The 25,855-nt window shown below is 43.4% G+C and overlaps 1 protein-coding gene across 4 annotated transcripts in view; it reads left to right on the top strand.

Annotated features, from left to right (window-relative positions):
* Nucleotides 1–24,021, top strand: part of rev3l (REV3 like, DNA directed polymerase zeta catalytic subunit) — a 221,119-nt gene extending 197,098 nt beyond the window's left edge. For all 4 annotated transcript variants that reach the window (XM_078542603.1, XM_078542605.1, XM_078542602.1 and 1 more), the window contains 3 exons: nucleotides 13,689–13,935; nucleotides 18,753–18,962; nucleotides 23,021–24,021. In XM_078542603.1, the coding sequence (XP_078398729.1) occupies nucleotides 13,689–13,935; nucleotides 18,753–18,962; nucleotides 23,021–23,161 (598 nt within the window). In that variant the 3' untranslated portion in view covers nucleotides 23,162–24,021. The remainder of the gene's footprint in view (nucleotides 1–13,688; nucleotides 13,936–18,752; nucleotides 18,963–23,020) is intronic.
* The last annotated feature ends 1,834 nt before the right edge of the window (nucleotides 24,022–25,855 follow it).

Below are 25,855 nucleotides of genomic sequence, written 5' to 3'. Positions count from 1 at the left end.
CTGATGAGCTCCTGATGCAATGGAGTGGGACTGAGATAATTGACCTCCAACAACCACAACTATTTTCCTTTGTGCTAGGTATGACCCCAACCAGTGGAGTGTTTTCCCCCTGATTCCCATTGACTCCAGTTTAGCTAAGGCTTCTTGATGCCACTCGTTCAAATGCTGCCTTGATATCAAGGGCAGTCACTCTCACCTCACCTCGGGAGTTCAGTTCTTTTATACATGTTTGGACCAAGGTTGTAATGAGGTCAGAGACTGAGTGACCCTGGCCATCTGAGTATCAATGAGCAGGTTATTACTGAGTAAGTGTAGCTTGATAGCACTATTGACGATACCTTCCATTGATGAATAGCGAAGGTTGATGGGACGGTAATTGGCCAAACTAGGCGATTTTCCACATTGTCGGGTAGATACCAGTGTTGTAGTTGTACTGGAGCAGCTTGGCTATGGCAGAGAGTTTTGGAGCACAAGTCTTCAATACTATTGCAGCGATGTTGTCAGGGCCCATAGCCTTCGCAGTATCCAGTGCCTTCAGCTGTTTCTTGATATCACGTTGAGTGAATTGGATTGGCTGAAGACTGGCATCTGTGACACCAAGGACCTCGGGAGGAAGCTGAGATGGGTCACCTGATCAGTACTTCTGGCTGACGTTGGTTGAAAATGCTTCAATCCTGCCTGTTGCACTGATGTACTGAGGAGCCTTCATCTCCTGTTAGTTGTTTAATCGTCCACCATTCATGACTGGATGACTGCAGAGCTTAGATCTGATCTGTTGGTTGTGGGATCACTTAGGTCTGTCGATTGGATGCTGCTTTTGATGTTTGGCATGCGAGTAGCCCTGTGTTTTGGCTTCACCAGGTTGACACCTCACTTCTAAGTATGTCTGGTCTGCTCCTGGAATGCCCGCCTGTACTCTTCATTGAACCAGGGTTAATCCCTTGGCTGGATGGTAATGATAGAGTGAGAGAGATGCTGGGCCATGAGGTTACAGATTGTGGTTGAATACAATTCTGCTGCTGATGGCCCATACATCTCATGCATGCCCATTTTTGAGCAGCTGGATCTGTTCTGAATCAATCCCACTTCATGCGGTAGTAATGCCGCACAACAGAATGGAGGGATTTACTCAGTACGAAGATGGAACTTCATCTTCACAAGGACTGTGCAGTGGTCACTCCTACCTATACGGTCATGGACAGATGCATCTGTGACCGATAGATTGGTGAGGCAAAGGTTTGGTGGACAGACCCAGTCTAGTAGCTATGTCCTTTAAGACTCGGCAAGCTCAATCAGTAGTGATGCTATGAGCCACTCTTGGTGATGGACATTGAAGTCTCTCACCCAGAGTACATTCTGTGGATTTGCCACACTCGGTGCTTCCTCCAGGTGGTGTTCAACATGGAGGAGCACTGATTCATCGGTGGGGGGTGGGGTGGGGTGGGGTGGGGTGATGGCGGTAGATGGTAAGCAGCAGGAGGTTTCTTTGCCCATGTTTCATCTGATGCCATGTTACTTCATGGGGTCTGAGTCAATGTTGAGGACCCCCAGGGCAACTCCCTCCTAACCATATACCACTGTGATGCCACTTCTGCTGGACCTGTTTAAAATCAGCGAGGAGGGATTCAGGAGTGCGACCATTTCAGCTGCTGAAGAAACTGGGTGAAAAAAACAGCTGTAACATCACAGGACGCTAGTAAATTGATTGGCCGGTAAGTGCTTGGTGTAAAGGACAGTGTACAGATAGCTAGCTTAGGACACTGGAGTTAAGGTAGATCTATAAATAAAACGAACTAAAACTTTAAAATATAATAAATAAAATAATTAAAATACATACCTAAAACGTGTATCTGTGTAAATAAGAAACTTGTAACTTTTAGTAGTAAGTAGTCCCAGCATTTAATAAGTAAAGTAAATTGTAATACAAAAAATATTCTGAGTTAATTACGAAAGTAATTAAATTAAATTAACTAAATAACATAAGTAACAATGGCAGGACAGGTGTTATGTTGCTGCTGTGGAATGTGGGAGCTTTTGGCTACCAAGGCGATCCAGAGCACAAACATCTGCGGAAAAGGTAAGCAGCTAGAAGAATTCCGGATCAGGATTATTGATCTGGAAGCCAAACTGCAGACACTGCGCAACATAAGGGAGGGGAAGAAATATTTGGACGCTTTGTTCCAGGAGATGGTCACATCTCTTAGAATGCGATCATCTGCTTTAGTCAGCGGTGAGGGACTGGAGGGTGTGACCATGAGTGAGGAGTGAAGGAGACTCGGATTTTGCAATTGTCAAAGAGGTTTGAGGTACTTGCAACGTGTGTGGACAGAAGCGAGGTCTGCAGGGTGGATGAGCAGAATGGTCATGGCACCATGGTACAGGAAGCCTTTCAAGCTGAGGGAGCAAAAAGGAATGTAGTGGTACTAGGGGAGAATATAATGAGGGGGATTGACATTGTTCTCTGCAGCAAAGAGTGAGAGCCCAGAAAGCTGAGTTGCCTGCCCGGTACCAGAGTTTGGGATATCTGTTCAGGGTTTGTTCGGGGCTGGAGAGGAACTTGCAGTGGGAGGGGGAGGATCCAGTAGCCATGGTCCATGTAGGTACCAACAGCATAGGCAGGACAAGGAAAGAGGTTCTGCATAGTCAGTATGAGGAGCTAGGCACCAAGTTAAGAAGCAGAACCTCAAAGATAATCTCTGGATTATGACCAGAGCCAGGTGCAAATTGGCATAGGACGAAAAAAGTTTAGAGAGATGAATGTGTGGCTTAAAGACTGGTGTGGGAGAAGTGTGTTTCAGCTTGTGGGGCATTGGCACCGTACTGGGGAAAGTGGGGGCTGTACCGTTGGGATGGTCTACACCTGAACCGTGCTGGGACTGGTGTTCTTGTGAACCTCCTAACTATAGAAGTAGAGAGGGTTTTAAACTAAATAGTGGGGGCAAGGGATCAAATGCGGGAAGATGTTGTCAATCAAAGAACAGAGACAAGGGTAAGAGAGAAAGGCATTAATATGGGAAATGATAGACAGACTGTGACAGGAAGGGACAGAGAGTACAAATCTAAGACTAACTCAACAGATAAGGCTAGAGTAAAAGCAAAATACTGCGGATGCTGGAAATCTGAAACAAAAACAGAAAATGCTGGAAAAACTCAGCAGGTCTGGCAGCATCTGTGGAGAGAAAAACAGAGTTAACGTTTCGAGTCTGTCTGACCCTTCCTCAGCTGGAGAGAAGTGGAACTGTGATGAAATTTATACTGTTTGGGGGCGGGGGCAGGTGGAGCTGGATAGAAGACCAACGATAGGTGAGGACAAAGGAGAGATTGACAAAGATGTCATGAACTAAAGGACAAAGAGAGTGTTAATGGTAGTGGTTAGTGCTAAAAAAGGTGCTATTAGTGGCATAAAGGTAAGAAAGCAGAATGTGATAATAGCAGAATAAGGGTAGCATTGTGTGAAAGAACAACGTGGAACAAGTAACAGATGGCCCTGTAGGAGATGGGGAGGGGCGGTGGCGGGGAGAAAAAAGGATAGAAATGGGGTTAGAACCACGGATAAATGTGTAAGAAATATGTGGATAAAAAATAAAAATGAATGTAGAAAAAAGGGGATTAAAAAAAGGTGAGGATGGAGGAGTGTTCATGGTCTGCAGTTGTTGAACTCAGTGTTAAGTCCAGAAGGCTGTAAAGTGCATAGTCGGAAGATGAGGTGCTGTCCCACCAGTTTGTGCTGGGCTTCACTGGAACATTGCAGCAAGCCAAGGACAGACATGTGGGCGTGAGAGCAGGATGGTGCGTTGAAATGGCAAGCAACTGGGAAGTCTTGGTCATGCATGCAGACAGACTGGAGGTCTTCTGCAAAGCGGTCACCCAGTCTGCGTTTCGTCTCTCTAATGTAGAGAAGACCACATTGAGAGCAGCGAATGCAGAAGACCAAGTTGAAGGAGGTGCAAGTGAAATGCTGCTTCACCTGAAAGGAGTGTTTGGGCCTTGGACGGTGAGGAGGGAGGAGGTAAAGAGGCAGGTGTTGCACCTTCTGTGATTGCGTGTGAAGGTGCTGTGGGAGGGGGATGAGGTGTTGGGGGTGATGGAGGGGTGGACCAGGGTGTCCCGGAGGGAATGATCCCTGCAGAATGCCGACAGGAGGGATGAGGGGAAGATGTGTTTGGTGGTGACATCATGCTGGAGTTGGCGGAAATGACGGAGGATGATCCTTTGAATGCTGAGACTGGTGGGGTGAAAAGTGAGGACAAGGGGGACCTTGTCATGGTTCTGGGAGGGAGGGGAAGGTGTGAGGGCAGAGGCGCAGGAGATGGGTCAGACACGGCTGAGGACCCTGTCAACCACCGTGGGTGGGAAACCTAAGTGAAGGAAGACATGTCAGAAGCGTCGGAAAGTGGCATCATCGCAACAGATGCGGCGGAGGCAAAGGAACAGAGAGAATGGGAAGGAGTCCTTACAGGAAGCAGGGTGTGAGGAGCTGTAGTCAAAAGTAGCTGTGGGAGTCGGTGGGCTTGTATTGTATATTGGTGGACAGTCTATCAGCAGAAATGGAGACACAGAGCTCAAGGAAGGGAAGTGTCGGAGATGGACCATGTGAAGGTGATGGAGGGATGGAAATTGGAAGCAAAATTGATAAATTTTTCCATGTCCAGACGAGAGCATGAGGCGGCACCGAAACAGTCATTGATGTATCGAATAAAGAGTTGTGGGAGGGGGCCGGAGTAGGACTGGAACAAGGAATGTTCCGCATACCCCATAAAAGGCATAACTGGGGCCCATGCGGGTACTCATAGCCACATCTTTTATTTAGAGGAAGTGAGAAAAGTTTAAGGAGAAATTGTTCAGTGAGAGAACAAGTTCAGTCAGGCAGAGGAGTGTGGTGGTGGATGGGGATTGTTCGGGCCTCTGTTCAAGGAAGAAGCGGAGAGTTCTCAGACCATCCCGGTGGGGGATGGAGGTGTAGAGGGATTGGACGTCCATGGTGAAGAGGAGGCGGTTACGGCCAGGGAACTGGATATTGTTGATATGATATAGGGCATCAGAGGAATCGCAGATGTAGGTGGGAAGAGACTGGACAAGGGGAGAGAGAACGGAGTCAAGATAGGAAGAAATGAATTCCTTGGGACAGGAACAGGCTGACATGATTGGTCTACCAGGACAGTCTTGTTTGTGGATTTTGGGAAGGAGGTAGAAGCGAGCTGTCTGTGGTTGAGAGACTGAGGTTGGAAGCTGTGAAGGGAAGATCTCTGGAGGAGATGAGGTCAGCCTTTGTCCCCACCTATCGCTGGCCTTCTATCCAGTTCCAACTGCTCCCCCCACTAAACAGTATAAATTTCATCACATTTCCACTTCTCTTCAGCTCTGAAGAAGGATCATATGGACTCGAAACGTTAACTCTGTTTCTCTCTCCCCAGATGTTGCTAGAACTGCTGAGATCAGGTTAGAGGTTATATAAAGAAAAGGACAAAACTAAAGGCTTTGTATCTGAATGCAAGTAGCATTCAAAACGAAACAGATGAACTGATGGTGCGAATAGAGATAAATAAGTACGATCTAATAGCTATTACAGAAACATGGCTGCAGGATGGCATAGATTGGGATCTGAACATTGAAGGGTATGTGACATTTAGGAAGGAAAGGAAGTTGGGAAAAGGTGGAGGGGGGTGGCTCTGTTAATTAAAGATGCCATTAGCACAATGGAGAAGGATGACCTAAGTTCAGGAAACCAGGATTTAGAAGTGGTTTGGGTAGAGATAGGCAATGATGAAGGCATGAAGTCACTTAGTGGGAGTGGTGTACAGGCCCCCTAACAGTAATCAAATGGTAGGATGGGGTATCAAAGAAGAAATAGTGGGAGCTCCTTCAGAAAGGTACAGTGATTATCATGGAGATCTTAATCTACATATAGACTGGATACATCAGATTGGCCAAGGTAGTGTAGATGACTAATTCATAGAATATTTTCGGGATAATTTAATAGATCACATTATGGAGCCAACCAGGGAGCAGGCTATACTAAACCTGGTGTTGTGCAACGAGATAGGATTAATAAACGACTTTAAGGTACCTATGATTGAATTTTACATTCAGCTTGAAGAAGGAAAGAGTGCGTCTAAGACTAGTATTTTAAAGTTAAATAAGGGCAATTATGAGGGCATGAAAGCACAGCTAGCTAAAGTGAACTAGCAAATTAGGTTAAGGGATAGGTCAATAGTGATGCAGAATCACAAAATCTTAACGGCACAGAAGGAGGCCATTCAGCCCATCGTGTCTGCATAGGCTCTCCAAATGAGCATTATGACCTAGTGCTATTGCCCTGTCTTTTCCCAATACCCCTGCACCTTGTTTCTATTCAAATAATCATCTAATGCCCTCTTGAATGCCTCAATTGAATCTGTGTCCACCACACTTCCAGGCAGTCAGAGCGTTCCAGACCTCAACCACCTGTTGTGTGAAAAAGATTTTTCTCATGTCACATTTCCTTCTTTTGCAAATCACTTTAAATCTGTGCCCTCTTGTTTTTGATCCTTTTACGAGTGGGAACAGCTTCTCCCTCTCTACTCTGTCCAGCCTTCTCATGATTTTGAAAACTTCTATCAAGTCTCCTCTCAGTCTTCCCCTCTCCAAGGAAAACAGTCTCAACTTCTCCAATCTATCCTCATAGCTGAAGTTTCTCATCCCTGGAACCATTCTTGTAAACCTCTTCTGCACTCTCTCCAGTGTGTTCACATCCTTCCTATAATATGGTGCCCAGAATTGTACACAATATTTCAACTGAGATCTACAAGGGTCTAACCTCCCTGCTCTTGAAATCTATGCCCCTATTAATAAAGCCCAGGATACTATATGCTTTATTAACTGCTCTCTCCACCTGTCCTGCCACCTTCAATGATCTTTGCACATATGCACCCATTTCTTTCTGCTCCTGCACTCCCTTCAGAATTCCACCCCTTATTTTATATTGTGTCTCCATGTTCTTCCTACCAAAATGCATCACCTCACACATCTCCGCATTGAACTTCATCTGCCACCTAACTGCCCACTCCACCAAATTGTCTATGTCCTCTTGAAGTTCCACACAGTCCTCCTCGCAATTCACAACACTCCCAAGCTTTGTATCATCTGCAAACTTTGAAATTGTCCCTTGCATACCAAGATCTAGATCATTAATAATATATCAGGAAAAGCATGGGCCCCAATACCAATGCCTGGGGAACTCCACTACAAACCTTCCTTCAGCCCAAAAAATATCCATTGACCATTACTCCCTGCTTCTTATTGTTCAGTCAATTTTATGTCCATGTTGCTACTATCCCTTTTCTTCCATAAGCAATAACTTTTCTCTCAAGTATTTTGTGTGGCACTGTATCAAATGCTTTTTCAAAGTCCATGTACACCACATCAACAGCATTACCCTCATCGACCTTTTCTGTTATCTCTTCAAAGACCTCCAGCAAGTTAGTTAAACACAATTTCACCTTTAGAAATCCATGTTGGCTCTTCCTTATCAACCCATATTTTTCCATGTGACTACTAATTTATAATTGTTTCTAGAATCTTGCCCACCACTGAAGTTAAACTGACTGGCCTGTAATTGCTGGGCTTATCCTTACAACCTTTTTTGAACAAGGATGTAATATTTGCAATTCTCCAGTCCTCTGGCACCTCCCCTGAGTCCGGGGAAGACTGAAAGATTATGGCCAGTGCCCCTGCAATTTTTACTCTCAGTGGCGCACATTTAAGGGGATATTTCAGAATACACAGAATAGGTACGATCCAACGAGAAAAAGAAATTCCAAGGGGAGGACCCACCATCCCTGGTTGACTAAAAAAGTTAAAGATAGTATCAAACTTAAAGAAAAAAGCATATAATTGTGCAAAGATGCATGACAGGTCAGAAGATTGGACAGAATATAAAAAACAGCAAAGAATGATTAATGAGGGAAAAATTAGAGTACAGGAGAAAGCTAGCTAGAAATATGAAAACATAGTAAGAGTTTCTATAGATAATTAAAAAAGAGTTAACAAAGTCACCGTTGAACTTATAGAAAGTGAGCCTGGGTAATTAATAATGGGAAATGAGATGGTAGATGAACTGAACCGATGTTTTGCATAAGTCTTCACTATAGAGTATGCAAGTAACATCCCAGAAATAACTGTAAAGTAGGAATTGGAAGGGAGGGAGGAACTCGTGAAAATTCCAATCACCAGGGAAGTGGTACTTGTCAACCCACAGTTCCAACAATTTGCTAAGTTCCCAGTTCCTGGTGGGTTTCATCCTAGGGCCTTAAAAGAAGTGGCTAGTGAGATAGTTAATGTGTTGGTTTTAATTTTCCAAAATTCACTAGCTTCGGGGAAGGTTCCATTAGATTAAAAAATAGCTAATGTAACTCCTTTATTCAAAAAGGGAGGGAGACGGAAAGTAGGAAACTATGGGCCAGTTAGCTTAACGTTTGTTATAGGGAAAATCTTAGAACCTATCGTTAAAGACGTGAGAGCTGGACACTTGGATAAATTCAAGGTAATCAGGCAGAGTCAACATGGTTTTGTGAAAGGGAAATAATGTTTAACTAATTTATTGGACTTCTTTGAAGAAGAATATGCTATGGATAATGGGGAACTGGTGGATGTACTGCACTTAGATTTCCAGAAGGCATTTGATAAGGTGCCACATCAAAGGTTATTGTGGAAAATAAAAGCTCATGTTTTGGGGATAACAAATTGGCATGGAAAGAAGTTTGGCTAGCTAACAGGAAACAGAGTAAAGTCCTGCCGTTCGCAAAGGTTATGTTCCCACAAAACCTCACAAACAGGGAAATCACGAGTGATGAACATGCTTTTCAATGGGACTCAATTAGATAGGTTGCAGCTATGTGAGGGCAGCATTGGTTTGGGTAGTTACTCTGCAGCAAATTGTGGTGCAGTACCTGTATATGACAGACAATACTGTGAACAATACACCGGTGAAGATTTCAAAACTGAACAGAGCCGTTATTGCAGCTCTGGACTGCAAGTTTTGGACATTTCCAGGCTAATCCCTTCATTTGGGATGCACTTCAGCTGCAACCATTCCAGTCTCTATTCCATCATGGCTATCATCTCCCTGGGCAAAGAGGAGAGAGGGAGAAGAAAACGTGGATGAGCGAACATTGCTCATGCAATGGACGATGCGGTGTACAAAGCACGGGCAGGTGAAAACGTGAACAAGTCACAAAAGACGGGACTTTACTTTAGGCATAAATGGGTCATTTTCTGGTTAGTAGGATGTGACGAGTGGTGTGCTACAGGGACCAGTCCTGGGGCCTCAATTTTTTACAATTTATATAAATGATTTTGATGAAGGAATCGAAGGTATGGTTGCTAAATTTGCTGCTGACACAAAGATAGGTAGGAAAGTAAGTTGTGAAGAAGACATAAGGAGGCTACAAAAGGAAAAAGATAGATTAGGTGAGTGGGCAGAGATCTGGCAAATGGGGTATAATGTGGGGAAATGAGGTTGCCTATTTTGGCAGGATGAAGCATATTACCTAAATGGTGGGAGATTGCAGAGCTCTGAGATATAGAGGGATCTGGGTGTCTTAGTGCATGAATTGTAAAAGGTTAGAATGCAGGTGCAGCAAGTAACTAGTAAAGCTAATAAAATGTTATCTTTCATTGTGAGGGGAATTGAATGCAAGAGTAGGGAGGTTATGCTTCAGTTATACAGGGCATTGATGAGGCCACATCTGGAGCAGTGTGTAAAGTATTGAGGAGAGGTGGTGGCATATGGTATTGTCACTGGACTAGTAATCCAGAGACCCAGGGTAATGCTCTGGGTACCCAGGTTCAAATCTCAGCTGGCGGAATTTGAATTCACTAAATATCTTGAATTAAAAGTCTGATGATGACCACAACTGTCATAAAACCCCATCTGGTTCATTCATGTCCTTTAGGGAAGGAAGCCTGCCATTCTTACCTGGTCTGGCCCACAGCAATGTGGTTGACTCATAAACGCCTCTGAACAATTAGGGATGGGCAATAAATGCTGTCCCAGTGCCGTCCACATCCCATGAATGAATGAAAAAGAAGTTTTAGCCTCTTTATTTAAGGAAAGTTTACTAGACTAATACCTGGAGTGGGTGGGCTGTCTTATGAGGAAAGGCTGGACAGGTTAGGCTTGTATCCACTGGAGTTTAGAAGAGTAAGAGACAACTTGATTGAAACATATAAGATCCTGAGAGGACTTGACAGGGTGGATGTGGAAAGGATGCTTCCTCTTGTGGGAGAATCTAAATCTAGGGGTCACTGTTTAAAGATAAGGGGTCACCCATTTAGGACAAAAATAATGAGAACTTTTTTCCGAGGGTTGAGTGTCTTTGGAATTCTCTTCCTCAAAAGATGGTTGAGACAGAGTCTTTGAATATCTTTAAGGCAGAGGTGGATAGACTCTTGATAAGCAAGGGTGAAAGGTTATCGGGGTAGGCAGGAATGTGGAGTTGAGGTTAAAATTAGATCAGCCGTGATCTTATTGAATGTCAGAGCAGGCTTGAAGGCTGAGTTTCCTACTCCTAATTTGTATGTTTGTCTGTCCTGCCATGGGACAGGACATACCCAGGGATGGTGATGGAGGAGTCAGAGACATTTCAGTTTTCTGTTAATACAATTGAGTGGCTTGCAGGGCAATTGCAGATGGCAGTTAAAAGTCAACCGCATTGCTGTGCTATGGGCCGGGTGCAGGAAGGTGGGATTAGAAAGGGCACCTGGGTGTCCTTGGGCTGGCATGGACAAGATGGGCCGAATGGCCTCCTTCTGTGCTGTAACTTTTCTATGGTTCTATGGAGTCACATGTAAACCGAGCATGGACAGCAGATTTCCATACCTAAAGGATATTAGTGAACTCCCCAGATGGGGTTTTACGGCAATTGGTAGTTTCATTGCACATTACTGAAACTGGTTTTCAATTGAATTTTAGTAATTGAATTTAAATTCCACTAGCTGCCATGGTGGGATTTGAATCAATGATCCCATGGCATGTGCCTGGCCCTCTGGATTACTAGCCCAGTGACATTGCCACTTTGCCACTGTCTACCCTATTCAATAAGGCCTCCCTTGTACGTGTCTGCAATTCTCTCGTGACTGTCTTCTAACTCCTTCCTTTTAGCCAATTGCTGATGCACTATGTTGCATGGCTCTCCCCAACTATCAACTTGGAATATCAGCTCTTATTTGACTTAACATCACTCAATAATTGACAATGTAAATTGTCTTTTTTTGTTAAACAAATACATTCATCACTACTGATGAGGAACCTCCGCTGGATCCAATTTTTTTTAATTGCCTAAGGTTGATCAGGCAAAATCTGCCCCTTCCAATTTTGTTGGTTGCCATTGGGTTATTTCATTTGGAAATCTTTCCACTTAACTTCTGACAGTTGATTGAACTTGTTTTCAAAATTACTGAGGTGATTTTATTGGGTCTGTTATCGTTGGGCTTGCCTCTACCACTCTTTTTGAATATGGGGACAAGGTTGGTCGCTCAATCTTCGACTCCCTCAAAATGACAGAATATTTGTGCTGTGTTGCGATCAGCAGTTAGTGGTAATTTACTGGAAAACCAGAAAAAGACTAACCCAAATGTGTGAAGGTTTGAGGGAAAATCAGAGAAGTGTGAGGTTTACTGTCAATAAAGAGGAGGCTATGGGAAGAAGACTGCAATGTATATAAAAATAATTAAATGGCGTAGATCCAATAAACCTAGAATATTACTTCAACATACACCTATCAGCCAGGAGCAGAGAACGTGAATTATTCATGGTTGAAAAGTACATTTAATACAGCTTGCACGAGAAAAAAATATTTGCTTAAAGTCCTGAGAATTTGAAATACTTTTCCAGGTAAGGGACTGAAGGCAAAAATATTAGGATTTGTCAAGTACAATTACAGTGCATTGTATGATGCGTAAATTAATGTATCACTGGAATGGGCTTTGGCTGAACAACTTTTTCTCAGCCCCAACTCTATTTTGAGAGTCGTCTTCGTCGAAAATTGTTGTTGCTGTTAAAGTATGGGTGGACTGTGGCTCACTTTTATTGCTATGCTGAAGAAAATGCCCCATGAAGCTTGTGGGGAATAGCATTACCCCAGCAGCTGCCCTTGCATTTGTCGACAGCACTCTAGATTAAAGGGGTGCTGCCATCTCTGGGGGAGCTGAGACACCAAAAGGCAGGCATTCTGACTCAGAGCTGCTAAAGAAGCAGAGACAGCATGTTTACTGGCACCTGGTGACAATGCCGTTCCACCTGCAGTTCTGCACACATTTTACTGCCTGTTCTCTCAAGGCCACAAAGAAAACCAGAAACCGAAATTTCAGCTCAGCCTTGACAGTCTAAGTGGGTCATATTCCGTGGAAAATTCCTTTTTGGCTCTGCCCTTGATGAATAATAGCTGCTGTAATATCTCCGCTTACTTGTCAAAATGATGTTGGTGTTGGAACGTTGGAAGATACCAACTCAAGTCATAAGCATTAAAAAAGAAAAGACTCTCCCAGGAGCTGTTGTAAATTCAGACTGAAGCGCTGCCTGAGCTGCAAGGTCTCACTCTGATGTGCCGAGTACGCACTCTGTCCTTTTATAGAAACAGTGCTGAAACTCTGAAGCAAGTCAGTTGGTGGCAGGGCAGTATTGATCCTTTACATTGTACACAATTGCACTGCTTTTGTACTTTTGAAATGCAGCTTTTTTTTTAACTGTCCTGTTGCGCTTTCAAATCACCCTAGTTCACATCCCTTTTACCTTGTAACTTACAGAAGAGCGATCCCAAAATGAATGCCAGATATTGTGTTGAGGTTGTCATTTGTATCACTCTTGTTCCTTCCAGTTGGAAAATGGAGACCCAGGTCGATATATTCCATTGAGCGGCCAATATAAGCAATATCAAAATGTTTTCTTTTTAAAATGGCTCCTGCAGTTTTTAAGTCTTATTTTAGTGGGCCTGTCGTTAGACTGGCCAGCTGCATGTGTTCACGTGCTTGTACTTTTTATGCTGTTTTGTCCCACTAGCTGCCGTGGTGAGATTTGAATTGATTTTGTGCCAAGTAGATTGACTGTATGATAACTGAATGAATTTAAAGTGGGCCAGCAAAGAAGGTTCAATTGACCAACTAACAAATCCAAAAATCTGCATGGTTTCACCATTCCTAATCTCATCGATTTCCTCCAGCCCTTATGTTCTGGCATGCACCCTCCATGTCTTCAGTGCTATCTATTTCTCACTCCCCAGTGTCAGTTCCTTCTGGCCCTTGGCTATAAAGTCCTGAGATGCCCTTTATACCTAATGCGTGGTACAGTAATGTAAGTTTTGTTTAGCAACACTCTGGAAAGGTATGTGCATATTTAATTTATTTTGTAACATTTTTTTTAAGCTTGTGGCTGAAGGATGTTTTCACCTGAGGCCATCTGCTGGTTAATGCAGAATCTGCAGTATCCAATATAGCTGCATTGAAGCAATTTGAAAGGGAACAATTTAACTTTTGTGCATTAATATAAAAGGGCCTTTAGATCCCAGCAGAGCTGTCTTGAGTAAATCCTGATAAGTGCATCCAGGTGGAGGAGATATGTGAATGAGCTACTGAAATAATGGTTGTTTTGCAGGTGTTTGTGCTGAAGCTGTATTAACTCTACAAATTGCTAATGCTGTCTTGCCCCGAAACAGGAGGATGCTGTCATATGATCGGCGTTCTGAGCCCAGGGTAGGCGAGAGAGTTCCTTACGTCATTGTGTACGGAGTGCCAGGTGTGCCACTCATTCAGCTTGTCAGACGACCGATTGAGGTGCTGCAGGATCCCAGCTTGAGACTGAATGCTACCTACTACATCACCAAACAGATCCTGCCACCCCTCAACAGGGTTTTCTCTCTGATTGGTGTGGATGTCTTCAGCTGGTACCATGAGTTACCCAGGGTAAGAAGCAATGAGATTTCCTGATAGACACGTTGGATTTGGATTTGTAACATTGTCTTGTTTAGTTTTCATTACTCCGGTCCTTGTGTTTAAGCTCTTCACTAACATGAATATCAACAGAAATGAAGTCAGGGACATTAATGCAAAGTAGCTCAGAAAAGGCTGTTGTTCTGAAGTGTGCTATTTTGCATTGTTGGACCGATGACACACATTGGGAGGTCGTCAGCCCAGTTCTCTCCCACTTGCCCTACTGAGGCGGCAATGCCTGTTTCAGCACCCACGTTCACCAGCTTCTGATTTTCCTTGGTGGTTCATGCTCCCTCTTGGGCAAGGAGCCTTCATTATGTAGTCAGACACAGTAGTCAATTCGAGTACAGCAAAGCCCTATATAATGATTGATAGATAATTGGTCAAACTATTTCTGATAGTGATGATAGAATGTTGGCTAGGATTTGGATGAACCCCCTACAAAGGAAAGGCCAATTGCGTAATCTCACTTCCCCTTCCTTAGTTTGAAAGATGGAAGATCAGTGCTTTCCCAATGGTCAATTACTTGGTCTGGTACCGAGACATACACATGGGGTGGCTTTAAGTTTTCACTCCCTGCACTGCCTGATTTCAGCTGTGGAAGTAAGAGATTTGCTGTTGAGTTGACTTCTATAACCCTGAGTTAGGAATGAAAAATTGGTCAGTATTTCAGCTCGTGACTATTATCCAGTGAGCCCAGCTATAAAGTGTGCACTTGTAATAGTCACCTCGTATCAAATAGCCTGTGAGGAATGGGCACTCAGGCTAGCTGATGGAGAGTTATAAGTAACTCTGAGACCATACTCCAGATACAGTTTTGCTAAGACCCATGTTGAAAATTGGTTGTTGACTTGCTATTTGCTGGCCTGGACAAGTTGATCTACCTTTTCTCCAGGCTACTGCATGGGGTTACTTGAGTTTGTGGAAGGGAATGGCCAGCACCATCAGGCTGACACTACTGGAAGGCACCTCTTTTTCAGGCGGTCATAGATTCTGTGGTACGAGGTATTGACTGATGGTGGTCACAATCTAATCCAGGATAATGAGGCACATTTGAAATGTAGAAATAATCAAAAATCTGGAGTTTATACCTTGTTATAAATATGCTGTGGGCTTAGGCTGCCCCTAGAATTGGCTGTAGTCTGCCCTTTGCCTGATATAAATCATCAGAATTGGAACTAGTTTAAAGCAGATCCAGCTCTACTTCTGGTCACAACAATTCAGATCCTGTATTCCATGGGTTACTTCCATCTTTCTGTCCCAAACCACCTGTTTAATTGACTCTGTATCCTGTTCTCATATGGTATGTCTGTCATGCCCTCACCCCGATTTCTTTCCAATATTTGTCAATGATAAAACAACTTTCCAGATCCATTCAATATTTACACTATTATAACTAGTGTTTGTGTCTAATTAGAAGGAGTTTGCAATTTAAACTTTGATCCACGTGGATGAATAGCTGTACAGAACATGGACGAAACAGGAGCAATGCCAATGTGTACAAGTTATGAGTATAGTCAGAGATTAAAATTATACTGAGAAGGGCTTATGTCAAATGTCAGATTGATAATTCAGTACAGAACCAAGCTGAATGCAAAAAGTACAGAGGAAGCCAGAAAAAGGGGCAAAGAGTGCATGAGAATAAATTGGTAACTAACGAAAAAAGGAGCCCAAAAACCTTTTAAAAACATGTAACTAGTCAAAGGATATTCAAAGGAAGGGTGGGGGTAGATTAGGGCCCAACAAGGAGATCATCTTGTGGAGGCAGATGATGTATTAAATTAATATTTTGCATCTGATCTCAGTAAAGCACAGGATGTTGCCAATGTAGAGGGAGAAATTGGATAGGATAAAAATAGAAGGTACTTAAAAGGTTGAGTGTTCAAAGAAGAAAAGCCAGTCAGTCTGAATGAGATGTATCCAGGTCGCTGAGGGAAGTAAATGTGGAAAGTGCAAGAGATTCTGTCTGCAACTTTCCAATCCTTCCTCGAATTTGGGAGTGGTGCCACAGGATGATTGCAAATGTTTAAACCCCTCTTCAAAAAAGGGAGGCAGCCAAAACCGAGAACTACAGACCAGTTAGCCTAACGCCAGCAGTGAGCGAACTTTGAGACAATAATTTGAGACAGAATTGTCACTTCGAAAAATATGGGTCAATAAATGAAGGCCAGCGTAGATTTGAAGGCATATCGTATTTGACTAACTTGATGTTGTGTAACGGACTTTTAAAAGGCAATTGATAAAGTACCACATAATGGACATTTTAGCAAAATTGAAGACCATGGTATTAAAGGACCAGTGGCTGTTTAAATAAGAAATTGGCTAAGAGATAGAAAGTAGGGAATAGAATTGTTCTTCAGACTGGAGGGGAGTATACAGTGGTGTTCCCCAGGGGTTGGTGTTGGGATTATTGTTCAATTTGATGACCTGGCAATGGTGATCAGGGCAATCTGGTTCTTAATTCCCTACAGTTACCTGCCTTTTGTGAAATGTTCAGCTTTCACTTGAAGGAATAAGGTAAATCCAAAGTCCACCAAATGACACAGCAGCCTGTTCTCTGGTAAAGAACCACCACCTGACAGCTAACCAAGATTGTAAAATTTTAATCCTCCCCAATCCATTTAATTGGCCACAATCTAACCCTTAGTCTTGTTACAAACAATTGTGATTCATCAAATCACCCCTAGGTTTACATTTCTCTAAAATATAGAGTTCCAACAATTTTAGCCTATCTTGATAACCAAGATACTTTAAACTGGGAATTAGTCCAGTGTCCTTTCTGTGCACCTTTTCCAAAGCCCCTCTAACCAACCATGTGCGGAAACCAAAAATATACTCTGTAGCCTGTGAGGCCTAACCAAGGTATTGTATAACGTCAAAATAGTGTGCTGTCTGTGATAGCACCCCAATACCTTAGTTTTTCCAGTAATTGCTTCACAGCATTGCTCATGTGCCTTTGAGCTGTATGCATTGTTATGATCCGGACTGATATTACCACTGGACAAGCCAGATCCCAGGGTGGAACCCGGCTTGATAGATCCTAACTTTTATTTGTTTAGATACGTGGAGAGTAGCTACTGAACAGAGTCACAGGAGTCAGCTGATGAACTTTTAACAAAAGAATAAAATGCTTATTAAACAAGAAAGGATGAAGTATATTACAATACTCCTTCACCCACAACTATACCTTTACAGATATATACAGATTTGTAAGGATAACACAAGTTACAAAAACTATCTTATGCGCTAATGTTCACAGTAAGTACAGTCCATGTAAACCAATAGGTGACCTGTGGTCAGACACACCACACTCTGAAATCAAGTGACAGATGCCACCCCAAACAGATGCTATGGATCTCTCGTCAACTCCTCCCACCACCCCACAGACGCTTATCACACCATGAGCCAACCAGTCTCGCTGAACTCTGTCTTTCACACAGGGGTTTCCAATCTCCACTCTCCAAGACCTCGCCTTGGAATCTTCTCCCAAACTGACACTTTCTCTCAGACGCCTTCCATAAGGGTCCACTTCCAGAGTTTCTGATGTTCCTCTCTGCTGAATTGCCGAGTGCATTCAAGCTTTGCCTTCCATGCACTCTCACTGACTCAGAAGTGCCAACAGAGCACCACTGCTTCATGTGCCCATAGTAAAGAGTTACAGCCCTTCACCTGTCTCCATGGATCTTCTGGATTCTTGCAAGCCTATATTGTTTAAATCTGCATCCTGCAGCTTCTCCCTTTAAGCTTGGAGCGCTTCTCTGCTCCTCACTCTTGACTTCACTTAACAGGACCTTGTCCAGATTCCTGTTCATCTCCTTTGACTAGAAGGTCTTCTCAGGACTCTTCTTCTATTCTTTGGGGAAACCTGCTTCCTGTAGCTCCCTCCTGTCCAGCTTCTCCTAACAGCTGGTTTCAGCTTTAGTTTGGGACTTGCTATCTGTCTCTCTCCTATGCTGCTTCTGCTGGCAACTCCTTTCAGCTTTAGAGCACACTGACCAACTGAACTCAAACTGCTTTTGGTTTTCTCTGTCTGTGTGTGTGGAGGTGGGGTTCCCTCTAGACCCCTATTGGTACGCAACAGCACAGTTTTTTCTACTTTGTTTTAACTTCCCAAAACCACTACCCCCTTGATAACACAGCTCTCCACTTCAAGGGTCATAAAACTCATTAAAAATGCAGGCATCTTTTAAAGTGAAACTAAAATCAAGTTTCATCCTTTTAACCCACAAAATACAGAAAAACAAAATTAAACGCAAACTAAGATATACCTTATTCCGAACAGACTCAAATACACATATAACGTACTTAAACTCTCTAGTTCCTAACAGCACTAAAGGTACCATTCCATGAGGACAGATTTGTGGACCTGTGTCCACGTTACACTGGGTGTCCTTTGTTAGGACAACTGGATCTACTCTTGCCCTGTACTGAGCCCGGTTACAGCCAAGTGACAAGCTGACTTTGCCGATAGTCTGTCCTTGTTGTAATTATGGTCTAATTCAGAGTGGGTGTAAATGTTGCATACTTTCAGAGTAAGGGTATAGTTAATGCCTTGACATCAGCATTGCAGAGTCAGCAATGCAACTCACATTTTTGGATCTTTCTCCCACTACCAGCTGTACAAATTGTAAACTCGCCCTTGGCCACCTGGAGTTGTCTGCCTGTCATCTCAATTGATTTTATCTGAATGTTTTAAAAGAAAGCATCTGTACACTGCAAACTTACTCTCCATAAATGAAAAGTAACTGATTCAAGTGTTCTTAAACTTCATGTTTAATGTTTTTGTTTAGGTCCAGAAGGCGTTTTCAACAGCTCGCAATGAACAGGATGGCCGTAAAGGAACAATCTCCCAGTATTTCACCACCCTGCACTGTCCAGCCTGTGATGAGCTCACTCAGCTGGGCATCTGTAGTAAGTGCCGAAGCAACCCTCAGCAAGTGGCTGTGATCCTTCATCAGGAGATTCAAGAATGGGAATGGAAACAGGCTCAGCTGCTAAAGGTACTTGTGCTCAATTATCAAGACTAGAAGTTAAGCTGTTGCTCTGGCTTAAAACTAAATGCTGAAACAATAACATCATGAAGTTAAATGGACTATTATTCAAAATTCTCTTAATGAAGGTCACTAGCAATTTTATCAAGTAGACTGAACATTTGAGGCTAGGTTTTCCTCCCCATTCCACCCCAGGGAAGTGGAAAGTCCGATAGTGAAACCTGCTCCTGCCTCTGCCCCAACCTCAGTTTCTTTCTCTCTCTCTCTCAAGACTTTGGTCTCTGTCTTGAGGCCTCCCACCCACTCTTGCGCTCCCTCTCAAGCACTCGCGCTCTTGCGTTCCCCCTGGATCTTGCCTGCTCCCCTGGTCTCACCCCCCCACTGATCTCATCCACTCCCGCTCCCCCTCCCCCAGGTCTCGCCTGCTCCCCCTCAGATTATTGCCAGGCTTCACTTGAAAGGGCCAAGGAGCTGCAGGAACTAGCTCAAATGACAGGAAGATCTACTGGGATCCCAGATTCTACCTTCTCATTAGTTTTTAGGTTTAGCGCAGGGAAGAGGTGGCTGCTCACAGGATCAAATCAGGCTAATACTGTACACTATCTTGTCTAACCCTCTCAACATACAGTGGCTGCTAAGTAGGGAAAATGTAGAAACCATTGTACACCACTAATATTCTTCCAAAAGGCATGAGAGTTTCTGCTGTTGAGGGTGCAATGTTGGCCAGGACATCAAAATTCCCTGTTCGTCTTTGTATAGTACCATGAGATATTTTCATTTTTAATATTTATCTAAAGCACTAGACAGGTAAAGTGTCACTTCAAAAATCCCATCCAATAAACAGCACCTTTGGCAATGCTGCACTCCTGGAGTGTCAGCCTAGATTGTGACTCCCAATTCCCTGGTAAGAGCCTTTACTCCTAATTGGAAGTAATATGTTTGTGGTGCCAACAACAAAAACTTGAATTTGTACAATACTCCAAGATAAAAATGTCCCCATTGTTTCACAAATGTGGAGGGTGGGGGAAGAACTGAGCTGGAGGAGATACTAGGATAGATAGCCAAAAGTTTAGCCGAACATTAGGTATTAAGAGTACTGACTGGATTGCTCTACAGAGAGCTGGCAAGGACTTGGATAGTCATAACAGCACAGAAGGAGGCCTTTAAGTCTAAGGAGATTCTGAAGAGCAGAGAGGTTTAGGGAGGGAATTCCAGAGCATGGTGCATAGTAACTGAAGGCATGGCTGCCAATGGTATGTTAAAGGTAAGGGGATGGCGGGGCAGTGCACAATTGGAGGGAGGGAGTTGGGGTGGAGGAACAGGGGAAGTGGAAGAGTAAAGTAGGAAAAAAAAGGGAGGAAAGAGAATAAATTATTTTCATTGAATATTTACTTGTGCTAACCTGTAGATTAGATGGGCTAAGAACTGATTTTGAGAACTTAAGTGAGGGATGTTGAAAAAATGTCTGGGATTTAAGTTTAAGGTTATCTCTTGGTGTCTTGGTTAACATTGCTGAAACAGATTAACAATTCTGTGATTCATGTTTTGAGAGCCTCCTGTGTGTGTATTGGCTGTTGAGTTTGCAATGATGACATTTCAAATATATTTGGCTGCAGAGCACTTTAGGATGTCCTGAAGGAAGTTTATTCCTTAACAAAAATAAAAATAAAAATACCTGGCAGCATCTGCGGAGAGGAACACAGTTAACGTTTTGAGTCCGTATGACTCTTCAGCAGATCTAAGTAAAAATAGAAGAGAGGTGAAATATAAGCTGCTTTAAGTGGGGTGGGGGGGGGGGGACAAGTAGAGCTGGATAGAGGGCCAGTGATAGGTGGAGATTGCCAAAAGATCTCATAGACAAAGGGACAAAGAGGTGTTAAAGCTGGTGATATTATCTAAGGAATGTGCTAATTAAGAGTAGAAAGCAGGGCAAGCAAGGTACAGATAGCCCTAGTGGGGGTGGGGTGAAGGAATCAAAATAGGCTAAAAGGTAGAGATAAAACAATATATGGAAATACATTTAAAAATAATGGAAATAGGTGGGAAAAGAAAAATCTATATAAATTATTGGAAAAAGGTAGGGGGGTGGGGGAGATCGGAAAGGGGGTGGGGATGGAGGAGAGAGTTCATGATCTAAAATTGTTGAACTCAATATTCAGTCCGGAAGGCTATAAAGTGCTTAGTTGGAAGATGAGGTGCTGTTCCTCCAGTTTGCGTTGAGCTTCACTGGAGCAATGCAGCAGGCCAAGGACAGATATGTGGGCATGAGAGCAGGGCGGAGTGTTGAAATGGCAAGCGACAGGGAGGTCTGGGTCATGCTTGGGGACAGACCGAAGGTGTTCTGCAAAGCGGTCACCCAGTCTGTGTTTGGTCTCTCCAACGTAGAGGAAACCGCATTGGGAGCAACGAATGCAGTAGACTAAATTGAGGGAAGTGCAAGTGAAATGCTGCTTCACATGAAAGGAGTATTTGGGCCCTTGAACGGTGAGGAGAGGGGAAGTAAAGGGGCAGGTGTAGCACCTTCTGCGGTTGCATGGGAAGGTGCCGTGGGAGGGGGTTGAAGTGTAGGGGGTGATGGAGGAGTGGACCAGGGTGTCCCGGAGGGAACGATCCCTGCGGAATGCCGCCGGGGGGGTGAAGGGAAGATGTGTTTGGTGGTGGCATCATGCTGGAGTTGGCGGAAATGGCGGAGGATGATCCTTTGAATGCGGAGGCTGGTGGGGTGATAAGTGAGGACAAGGGGGACCCTATCATGTTTCTGGGAGGGAGAGGAGGGTGTGAGGGCGGATGCGTGGGAGATGGGCCAGACACGGTTGAGGGCCATGTCAACTACCATGGGTGGAAAACCTCGGTTAAGGAAGAAGGAAGACATGTCAGAAGGAACTGTTTTTGAAAGTGTCATCGTCAGAACAGATGCGACGGAGGCGAAGGAACTGAGAGAATGGAATGGAGTCCTTACAGGAAGCGGGGTGTGAGGAGCTGTAGTCGAGGTAGCTGTGGGAGTCGGTAGGCTTGTAATGGATATTGGTGGACAGTCTATCACCAGAAATTGAGACAAAGAGGTCAAGGAAGGGAAGGGAAGTGTCAGAGATGGACCCATGTGAAAATGATGGAGGGGTGGAAATTGGAAGCAAAATTAATAAATTTTTCCAGGTCCAGATGAGATCATGAAACAGCACCGAAGAAATCATCGATATGCTGGAGAAAGAGTTGTGGGAGGGGGCCAGAGTAGGACTGGAACAAGGAATGTTCCACATACCCCATAAGGAGACAGGCATAACTGGGGCCCATGCGGGTACCCATAGCCACACCTTTTATTTGGAGGAAGTGAGACGAGTTTAAGGAGAAATTGTTCAGTGTGAGAACAAGTTCAGCCAGACGGAGGGGAGTAGTGGTGGATGGGGATTGTTCGGGCCTCTGTTCGATGAAGAAGCGGAGAGCCATCAGACCATCCTGGTGGGGGATGGAGGTGTAGAGGAATTGGACGTCCATGGTTGGGCGGTTGGGGTCAGGGAACTGGAAATTGTTGATATGATGTGGGGTGTCAGAGGAATCACGGATGTAGGTGGGAAGGGACTGGGCAAGGGGAGAGAGAATGGAGTCAAGATTCCTTCCTTGCTTGTCTTCATCTCCACTGTCTCCTAGTCCCATTCCCTCTCTACTCTCCCCTTTGTGTCTTTGTGAGTCTATGCATGTGTATATCTTTCACCTCCCCCTCTCCTCCACACTGCTGCAGCCCTCCCCCTCTCCTCCACACTGCTGCAGCCCTCCCCCTCTCCTCCACACTGCTGCAGCCCTCCCCCTCTCCTCCACACTGCTCCAGCCCTCCCCCTCTCCTCCACACTGCTCCAGCCCTCCCCCTTTGAAGACTAAAAGTACCAGATAATGGCTCAAGGCAAATCAGGAACCAAACTTATTTGTATGAGTTGCATTATTGAGCTGTGATGTCAAATACCATTCTGTGGTTGGTTTTCTGCAATTTCCTAGTGCCTAACAGATTGCAGTTGTTAGAAAGCATTTGCCTTCTTTTGAATCACTGATTACTCATGGAAGTCTTTGATTTTTAGATTTGCAGGAATTGCACGGTCTGTGTGGATAGACAAGTTCAGTGTGTCTCACTGGATTGCCCGGTCTTGTATAAGCTGTTCAGCGTCAGTCGTGACCTTACAAAGGCCCCGTACCTTCGTCAATTGTTGGACCAGTTTTAACAACTCTAATCCACCCGAGGCATTGGCTGGTGCTCATTTCAGTTTTTTCTCATCTGTATTTTTCTGTGTACAGAAATCTTGGTCATGGTGAGTTTGCCATGGCTGCAAAAGCTAAGCTTTTATAGCCTACTCAGTTGAAGCGTTTTGCCATTTCTACTTTTTGAGTGTGAACAAACGATATGTTGCAGTGCAAAGGAAGGGTCTATTAGGTAATCGTTTCACTTGGTTGGGAGATCATTTTTTTAAACTAAAATTGTGAACCTGTGTCATTTCCATTGTGATGGATGATTGAACAGCCCTGTAAATAAGTGTACAGTAATATTTCGTATGCAATTATGGTAAATGGAGTTCTTATCTATGGGCACTGAAATGTGGGTAATTAACAACTATGGTGCAAATTTCAAGCTGCATATGTTTACAGATGATTTTCTACTATATATTGAAGTTTTATGTGTTGTATGTTTTAACAACCTTTTTCAATTATATATATTTTTTGTTTACCTTTTTTGATAGTTGCTTTCTCTAGTGTGCACCGTAGTAAACTTGCAGTACAAAATGTAGCAGTTTGTTAAAAGCACTGTCATGTTGATGTTTCTGGGTGCTTTGCTACGAAAACAATCATGGCTAGACAAGATTTTGGAAACAGTGCTGTGTGGGGTTGTTGCAATATCTTGATTATTTATTCCGATTATATATTATTGGCACTTCATGTCCTTTTTAAAAGTTTATATTGTTTTCAAAGAAAAGCTTAACAGTTTCTCATTATGTCAAGTCTGATTTGCCAAAATTTGTACAAATGAGGCACTTTTTTTCAATGGTTGTAAAGTTGTATGGAAATATAAAGGAATTATATGATCCTGTTTATTTTGTAGCTTCTGATTTGTTGGACTCTTCTGACCATCCTGAACTTGGAATTTTTCTTTAAAAATATTTTTGACATTGTCACTAAATTAGAATAAATCGGATTATTAAAATTTTTCCTTGTTTAAAATACTAGGTGGTCTGTTTTGGAAAATTAGCCTGTGGGCACAAGGACTGGCAAAAGCCATGGGAACTTGCATTCCTCAAGTTGAAAAAAACTTCAGGGTAATTCTGCACAGAATCGGTTTAAGCTTTTTAAGTCGCTGCACTGTGCAGAGGTAAAATCTGACCTGGAGTGGGTTCTGGAGAGAATTCCTGAAACAAGGATATAGTCCTAGAGATGTTTCTTCAGCTAACCAGTTCAAGATCCTTAATTGTGATTTTCTTTTAAAACTGAAAACCATGTGATGCAACTCAAGATGGCTGATATTTTCTTTCCTAGCCATAATAACTTTAAAAGCATCTTTATCCATTTGGTATTGTAATATCAAAATTTCTCACTACTAACTTAATGGATTTCAGTTTAAGTAGCTCCTATTGTAAGCTGTAGATAACTTTTAATTCATATGATGGCATCAGCAAGGATGGTATTTATTGCTTATCCCTCGTTGCCCTTCACACTGCTGCTATGTGATACTCGGCCAGTGCTGTTAGGTAGGAAATTCCAGGATTGTGACCCAGTGATGATGAAGGAATGGTGATATAGTTCCAAGTCAGGAGGGTGCATGACTTGGCGGGGAAATTGGAAGTGGTGGTTTTCCCGTGCATCTGCTGCCCTTGTGCTAGGTATTGGAGGTCATGGGTACAAGATGCTACTGAAGAAGCATCCTGTATGTAGATACTACAGCCAACTGTGCTGTTGTGGAGGGAGTGGATGATATCAAACTGCTTGTATTGGAGCTGCACCAATCCAGGTAAATGTAAAGTATTCCATCAGTCCTAAGTTGTGCCTTGTGGGTGAAGAGGAGTTTGGGGAAATAAATGAGTGATGCGGAATACCCAGCATATACCCTGTTCTAGAAACAACGGTAACCATTTATTTGGTTCAGCTTCATCCATGGCAATCCTTGATGGTGGAGAACCTGACAATGGTAATGCCATTGAGTACAACTGAGCTGGTTAGATTCACATTGACTGATCATAATGTGGCAGGAATGTTACTTGCATTAGGGCATTGTCATGCTTCACTGAGGGTTACAAATTGAGCTGAGCACTACAAGCTTCAGAAACCAGCCCTATTGCTAACCAAGAGGCCATTGTTATGCCTGGAATGCTGCACTGAATGCCTCTAACTCCGATCCCCTACAAACCCCTCTTCCGACATCATGTAGCTTTGATCCTATTCCTCATAATTCCTGTTCACCATTACCTATAACCTCATTAATATACATTAATTTCTTTCTCACTTCCCCCAATTCCGAACCTCTCCCTATATTTGATATCATGCTTAAATTCGTACCCTGAAATTCATTTCCTGAATGGCAGTGGGTGTGCAGAAGAGGCCAATTTTGCATTCAACAACTTAGAGCCCTTGTTAAATTCCTTCCTTAAATCCCTCTCCCTCCACCTCCTTAAGAAAAACCAGCCTCTATTCCATTATTCATCACCTCATTCTATCTCATTCTTTGGCTTACTATGATTATTTGTGTTATTAGTATAGTATGAACAGCAAGATTTCCATTGCGAGGTGATGCATTTTTACCTGAAATGTAGTCTCATGAAGTCATCATTTTATCTGCTTTGTGAAAACCCTGGAGAAGGATCAAGGTCACAGTGCAGCATCCCTGTATTCGTAACATTTACTTATTACCCAAACATGAGCATCCTTCAATA

This window comes from Cetorhinus maximus, chromosome 5, assembly GCF_964194155.1.
Source record: "Cetorhinus maximus chromosome 5, sCetMax3.hap1.1, whole genome shotgun sequence".
Classification (NCBI taxonomy): domain Eukaryota; kingdom Metazoa; phylum Chordata; class Chondrichthyes; order Lamniformes; family Cetorhinidae; genus Cetorhinus; species Cetorhinus maximus.
The sequence above is the reverse complement of the archived record's forward strand: the minus strand, read 5'-3'. Positions and strand labels throughout refer to the sequence as shown.